Source organism: Chenopodium album, chromosome 10 (assembly GCF_948465745.1).
Source record: "Chenopodium album chromosome 10, dcCheAlbu1.1, whole genome shotgun sequence".
NCBI classification, from domain to species: domain Eukaryota; kingdom Viridiplantae; phylum Streptophyta; class Magnoliopsida; order Caryophyllales; family Amaranthaceae; genus Chenopodium; species Chenopodium album.
The window spans coordinates 58,965,862-58,973,359 of record NC_137843.1 but is presented as its reverse complement, the minus strand read 5'-3'; the positions used below and the strand labels follow the sequence as shown (position 1 = coordinate 58,973,359).

General features: G+C 31.6%; 1 protein-coding gene across 1 annotated transcript; it reads left to right on the top strand.

The window, feature by feature from the left end:
* Positions 1 to 3,590: 3,590 nt before the first annotated feature.
* Positions 3,591 to 6,963, top strand: LOC145564349 (transcription factor SPEECHLESS-like). The gene is made up of 3 exons (XM_081624670.1): positions 3,591 to 4,074; positions 5,078 to 5,608; positions 6,691 to 6,963. The coding sequence occupies exons 1-3, from the start codon at positions 3,625 to 3,627 to the stop codon at positions 6,778 to 6,780; spliced, it is 1,071 nt and encodes a 356-aa protein (XP_081480796.1). The 5' UTR covers positions 3,591 to 3,624; the 3' UTR covers positions 6,781 to 6,963.
* Positions 6,964 to 7,498: the final 535 nt, after the last annotated feature.

The window sequence follows — 7,498 nt, the reverse complement described above, 5'->3', positions numbered from 1 at the left end:
ACAATAATGGCTAATTTAAAGTCTCTGTCAAAATAACCAATAACAATGTAGCAACATGAACTACTTTAGCTATCGTCGCAATAGGCATGATGGATATAAGTAATATAATAAGTGTTAATTAAAAATGCACAAATTTTCGATCTATTGTTTGGTGTTGACTAATATTAGCAAGTACTCGATCCATAGTACATTTTTTAAGTAGTCAAGTTTTCTCAATGTTATAGTCGACAAATAATCATAAAAAAATATTATATTCTACTCTCAAAACTTTAACCAATCAAATATGCTACAATTGTTGCCATCCATCAAATGAAAATCATAATGCTTGATAGTTATGGCGGAAGTAATAGATTTAGCAAGAAATGAATGATGAGAATTGAACTGCAAAACAGGAGAATGTATGCACTGATTCACTAAACTGAGCGCAATAAATAAGCTAGGTTAGAGAAGATAAATGCAAGTGTAATGAAAGAAAGACGTAAATAAAGAACCAAATTAGATGACCATCGTAGACACGAAGATGCCGTGTCTGCGCATTGAAAGCTAGGAAGGAACTACAAAATCTTGGAAGATGCACCTAGACACTCAATTTCCTTGCTGTTTAATGCCAAATACTATTTGCATTCTCTCTCATTTTCACCCACTTCTATTCACTCTTGTTTCGCCATCTCTTTTTTATCCAGCCAGTCGATCACTAGACCAAGCCAAGCTTCCTCGTCCTTTCTCGGTGCATTTGATATATACATTGTGAAAATTCTATTATAAGTGTCACATAATAATGTTTAAATAATCATGCCATATAAAGTTAGGCCTATGTTCTTTTGAGCATCTAAGCAGGTGTCAGCAAATTATTAATACTAAGTAGATCGAACATTGGCTAACAGAGCTGAGCAGATCACAACATCTCAAAAAATAGGGTCTGGCCTTACAATATTTATTTTTCACAGATTCGGTCCGAAAATGTCCCTTGAGCTAAGGAACGTGGCCGGCGGGAAATTGGCAGAATTATATGCATGGAAATCATAATATAAAGTTTACAATACAAATAAGGCATGCAATCCTTAGGAAAATTGAAATCTCCAATCACAGGCAAATTATGTATAAATGTGTACTTGTCAAGTGGGGCTCGTGACATCTTTAATATCTTACAATTATATCATCATCTCAATTACGTACACTTACAACAGATTGAACTGTTCAATTGCTTCTGTTTTGGTCTCAAAGGACAAAAAAAGGGAATATATGTAGTAAGTTTATTTTTCTTTGAATAATTCAGATCATCAACTAGGTTAATAATATTTATGTATAGAAAAATTTCATGTAGTTATGTGAAGTAGTGGTGGCTTGATGACTTTGTCGTGGGTCCATTACAACGTGTTTATGGAGCTGAGGTTTAATTAAGGAGATCATGAAGGACAGTTGTTTGATGATGATGAATGAATATGCTCTAGCTAGCTTCAAATGTCCATATACCGATTAGAATTGAAATGATCATGACATGCGTAACATACTAACACGCAAAAGTAGACAGGGTTATTCATTATATTTTGTACGTAGAGTGTGTGTGAGTCATAATTCTTATATATACAGACTAGGATAATAAATTTATATATAACATGTGTCTTCATTCGTAATTATGTTACTTATTTTGGTATGTTTTTACAGCAGTCATTTGAAAAATGACTACCATATTATTTTAATGATATACGATATGATGACCACAATTAGGGCCTATTTTGATTTACTGAATTGAGCTGAACTGAAATGAACTGAATATTTTATGAGAGAAAGAAATAAGGAACTGAACTGAACTGATTAGAGCTGAACTGAATTGAACTGAAAATAAGAGAACATGCCCTTAGTCTTCTAATATCTACAAAGCAAATATATTTTAAGTTCAGATAAGTTAAGATAAGTTCAGATAAGACCAGATAATTTCAGACAAGTAATAAGTAAAAATCAGGTGAATAGAACGCACCCTAAATTACGCAATTTGAAGAATGGTCAAGGGTGTGTTTATTCACCTGATTTTTACTTATTTGAACTTATCTGATCTTATTTGAACTTATTTTAACTTATCTGATCTTATCTGAATTTATCTGAACTTATTATCCCTTATTAGAACTTATTTTAGTTATAAATTAAACTTGGGTAACCCTGATTAACCCTTATCACAACTTTTCTGAACTTATTTTTCCTGAACTTATCTTATTTGAACTTATTAACCCTTATCTAAACTTATTAACCCTGAAATAAGTGAAAACAAGGTGAAATAACAGGGCCTAAGTATTTACTCCATATCCATTTTGTTTGTAAATTAAAGCAGTCAAGGATTTATTACGTAATTAAAAAGTTACTGAAGTGGAAGTATGAGAATAGTTCCCCAAAAAGACTGCATGTGGTAGATAAGCTGAAAACAGGCTAGGCAAAGACGTTCAAAAATAAAGGTCGACCGTTGAAATCATGATTGATTCATTGCAGCCCCTTTTTAAACTAAATCTTGTCACATTTATGGTCTGCTTCCACCTTCTCTTCATGGGACACTCTTTTTCTCTCTTTAATTACCTCTATCTACAAATTCTATACATTTCAATATTTCATTCAAAAAAATTTCCACATGTTAATTTAAGTACTTAAGTGCGATGTGACTCCAAAGGTATGAGATTGAAAAGTTATACATCGAAATTTACACTTAAAATATTTGAATTAAAATTTGCACTTAACGATGTAATTGGGCTTCTCTGATCCTCTTGCAATATGATTATTAGAGAATAAAATCTCACTTAGCTTTACTTGTAAGAATCACTCTTGTATCCCATTCATAATACTATGACCAATTATTGTATTGTTTATGCATGAAACACTATATACTTAGTATATCATTTAATTTGGTGAAGGAGAACAACTTGATCATAACAATTTTCAAGAAGTCATGCATGACACAGTTCTATTGTAGGTAGGTTCTATTGGTATGCTCTTTCAAAATATGGTTGTCAAAATATTAAATAAAATTAATCTTTAAAAATTAGATACCCTAATTAAGTCTATTATACGCTTTTTATTTGTTTTATACTTATATAGGTATAGTAAAACTGGTTTGTATCCTAATCTTGTCAAATTCGATAATGATTTTCTAACATCTTCATACGGGTAAATTTTTTGAAAACCTCCTTAATCAATATAGGTTATTTAGCTTACCAGTCTAATAGTAAAATGAAAAAAATTACTCCATATACATATTCAATTATCACTATTATTACTCATAAAACATGATTTTTTTCCCCCAGTATTATTACATTTTAGGATGTTATAAATGTCCATACAACTTGTACCTCCCAAAAAAAAAAAAAAAAAAAAGAAATAGTCCACCCCTCTAATTTAAAAACCCTATATAAAAATAAAATTGAATAATAAAGTCGTGTGGACCTAAAGATGTCCTGAAAGCCATTACTACTAATAGCATCGCTTCTCTTTCTTCCCCCATTTGTAAGAGTACACATGTTTTCTCTCAATTTCATCTTCTTTACTATAACCCTTTTCTCACCTCTCTAGGTTTCTTTTTTTTTTTTTCCTCCTAGGAAAGAAAACAAAGCAAAAAACACAAAAACCCTAGGAAAAAAAATAATGGGTGATAGCATTTCAAGTTTCTTTGATGATCAAGATTTGTGTGATGCTTCTTTCTCGGGGCTTCCGGCCTCGCCGGAGGACCTCTTTAGCATCTTTGATGCCTTAGAGGGTTTAAAAGAGGCAGCAGCAACAGGTTCCGGTTCCGGTTCTGGTTCTGGTAGTGTAGATGAAGATACAACAAAAGGAGGTTTTATGATGTCGTTCCAAGACTTGTCTGAGACTGAGCTTGATGCTCTTGAAGCCGAGTTAGGTGATAATGATCATCAGCCCAAGAGTAAGAGGGCTAAGATTGTAACTTTAGAGGAAAGAGAAGAAACAGTAGGACAAGTAGGAAGTGAAGATGGAAGTAAGATATCTCATATAACGGTGGAAAGAAATCGAAGGAAGCAAATGAATGAGCATCTTTCTGTCTTGCGTTCCCTCATGCCTTGTTTCTATGTCAAGAGAGTAAGTTAGTTATGTTTTTTATGTTTTTTTTTTTTTTTTAATTTCATTTATTAGCTAGGGATAAGATTGCATACATCTCGAGTCTTTTTGATTGAGAGTTACTCGAGAAATTGTAGAGTTGCTTGGTGGTAGTTATAGTAATTGGTCATATATAGATGTGTTTTTCCTTTGTTACACTACCTCTATCTGAATTTATTTGTCACGATGTTAGTTCAACTGATACTGTCAATGTGACTAGGGTGTAATTTTAGTCGCATTTCTTTACCTGGGGTCTTCTTGCTAACTAACAAAAATTCAGCTAACTGTTAATAATTACTGGTAGATCTGTTTTCAACATTTTAGGACCATCTATAATGCATGTAAAGAAGTACTCCATAATTAAACTTGCTCTTTTTGTCATGTAGTACCATTAGTTTTTACACATTGTGATGGAAAATAAAATTGTAAGGATGTAATCTTTGTCTATCAAAAATACTGTTAGCTTCTGTCTTATGAAACTCTATAGTAATCCAACTAATGTACATTTATGTTTGGTACGTCTCTAGCTCAAACTCAATCAATATGAGGTACATGTAGAGATGTCAAAAGCACACCCGACTCGACCTGATCTGAAACCGATCCGAGAAATATCCGATTTAAATTTGGACTCGCGCGGACATAACAGTTTAGTATGACTTAACTTTAAAAATTTACCCGACCCGACCCGACCCGACCATATCAGACCCGATCTGATCATCCGAATTGACACCCCTAGGTACATGGGGGAGTGTGGGACACATACATGTTTTTTTTTTTTACCTTTATTTCTAGGTTTGGAAATACATGTACTCCTAAAGCTTAGATTTTTCCACTAAAAAAGCATTAAAATGTTGATTCATGTATTAATATTTTTTTCGATGTTGATAAAGTCATAAAGACAATGATATAGATTGATGATAAATGTTTCTCTCTAATTATATATATTAATTAACCTGAATTATTATTGTTTTCTTGATTTAACTAGGGCGATCAAGCATCGATAATAGGCGGAGTAGTGGACTACATAACCGAATTACAACAACTTCTTCAAGCACTAGAAGCCAAGAAGCAAAGAAAGGTTTACAATGAAGTACTTAGTCCAAGAGTTGTTTCAAGTCCAAGACCTTCACCTCAAGTACTTAGCCCTAGAAAACCACCATTAAGCCCTAGAATTAACCTACCAATTAGTCCAAGAACCCCTCAACCAGGAAGCCCTTATAGACCAAGAATGAATATTTCATCAGCAATGGGTAGTCCTATTGACCTTTCGCCCTCATCTTCAAGCTCTTCCATTAACGATTGTTTTCCTAATGAGCTGGTGGCAAACTCGAGATCTCCAATGGCTGTGGTAGAAGTAAAGTTCTCCGGGCCAAATCTTCTCCTTAAGACAGTTTCACCTCGAATCCCAGGACAAGTTGTGAAGATTATTTCAACCCTTGAAGAGCTCTCCTTTGAGATTCTTCATATCAACATTATCACCGTTGAAGATACTATGCTCAACTCGTTTACTATCAAGGTAAAACTTTTTTTTTTTTAATTGCATGCTATACATTGCATTTTTCTATGGTTCGTAAATCTACTTCATTATTTTAGTCCTAAGAGTAATTTAGAAAAAAATGTGAAACAATCATAGTTCAACGTTTCACTAATTCTTTCAAAAAAAAAAAGAAAAAAATCACTAATAATATTGTCCAAATTTTATTAGGTTTACTAATAATATCAATTAGAACATGGAGTAAGAGATTGATACAATATATACAAATTTGATAGACTACCTAGAATTTGTTAACATTTTCTAACAATTCTAGCCATAAAGTCTTTTTTTTTTTTCCTTTTCTCTTCCATATTATCCCTAGATTTAATTATAAACCAAATGTAGTCTTGGTCATTATAAGTTTATAGATTCACATGCTCATTTGCAATTCAAAAGGTTTAATTTGCACCCTAGTGCATAATTGACACCAGGGTTTCAAAGGGATTTCATGTTGAAATTATACCATAGTCATGTATTGAAATACCTACATTCACAAGGTTAGTTTACTTCAGATATTTTAAGTCTATATTAATATTAAATTCATCATACAAGAAAGATAAAAATATGTTAAACTATGTATTTACATATAATGATCTTATCCGATTATAATATATAAAGAGTCATGGGGAAAAGTGATACAAATAGAATTTGATGCTACTAGTAAAGTGATCTCATAGATCTAATATAGAATTTTAAATTTAACTTAAAGGTAGCATTCCTAAACTTTTAACGAATAAACTAGCCGACATTTCACACAAAAAAAAAAAAAAAAAAAAAAAAAAAAAAAAAAAAAAAGTGTTAAGTGATGAAAGTTGACCTACACATTGCATTGAACTTTGATACACTATTGTCATTTTTCTTCCTGCTCACAAAGTACTCCTTTCAGGCTTTCACTGCCATCTCTTACATACACAACATTTTCTATTTATATTTTCTTGAGGATTATTTTTGCATTGTTTTCAATAATAAAAAAAAAAAATGGACCTGCTGATGAAAATCTTAAATGTTACTTACAATAATATACAGCTGAGTGAGTGCATGTGTGCCTTTTCTTGTTTTTGCAGATTGGAATTGAATGCCAACTCAGTGCTGAAGAACTTGCTCACCAAATCCAACAAACATTCTGCTCTACTCCACTCATTAATTTTAATTAAATTTAAACCCTTCCTATTTAAATTAATTAAAACTACCAATATTCTCTATCAAATTCCACCCTAACTGTACTCAAGAAAAAAAATTCCAATTACATACTGTAATAATTAATAATTATGAGGGAAGGAATTGCATTTACTGCCGTATATTTTACTGATCATGTAACTGTAATTTTTTTTTTTTTTTTTTTTTTTTTTTTTTTTGGTTTAATTATCTTTTTTGGGTACAAACTGTAACTTTTTTTTTTTCCATGATTGTTTGTTCTCATTTGTGTAACATTTTTTTTTTAATCCTTTGTAATTTTTGACTTTTAGCTATGGTACAGATACCATGTTTCTATAGTTTTGATTTTAACATTTTTCAGCAATGAATTTCTATCCATTTTTATATATTCTCCGATATCTCTGTATATTTATTTTCATATATACTTCGTATTAGATTAGAGTTTAATTTATGTTTCCAGCAAAGAAAACCATAGTATTATAGTAATACATTGATAAGTTATTTTTCTAAAAGGTACTGAATAAAGTTTGATAAGTTAATTTCCTAAAAGGTACTCGTATGGAATAAAGTTTGTACCTCGAAAGAATCTCAACCATCTAAAATATCAACACTTCAACATCATGACCATAAATTTTTATGTACCTAGCTCTAAAACCATACTTGTTTCGGGTGAAAACAATGGGACCTTGCCGAAGGTCCAATGAAGTGGTGAAGACT

Coding starts and splice junctions, on each gene's coding strand:
- LOC145564349 (XM_081624670.1), top strand. CDS start 3,625: ATGGGTGATAGCATTTCAAGTTTCTTTGATGATCAAGATTTGTGTGAT. Junction 4,075..5,077: donor CTTGTTTCTATGTCAAGAGA/GTAAGTTAGTTA, acceptor TGATTTAACTAG/GGCGATCAAGCATCGATAAT. Junction 5,609..6,690: donor TCAACTCGTTTACTATCAAG/GTAAAACTTTTT, acceptor TTGTTTTTGCAG/ATTGGAATTGAATGCCAACT.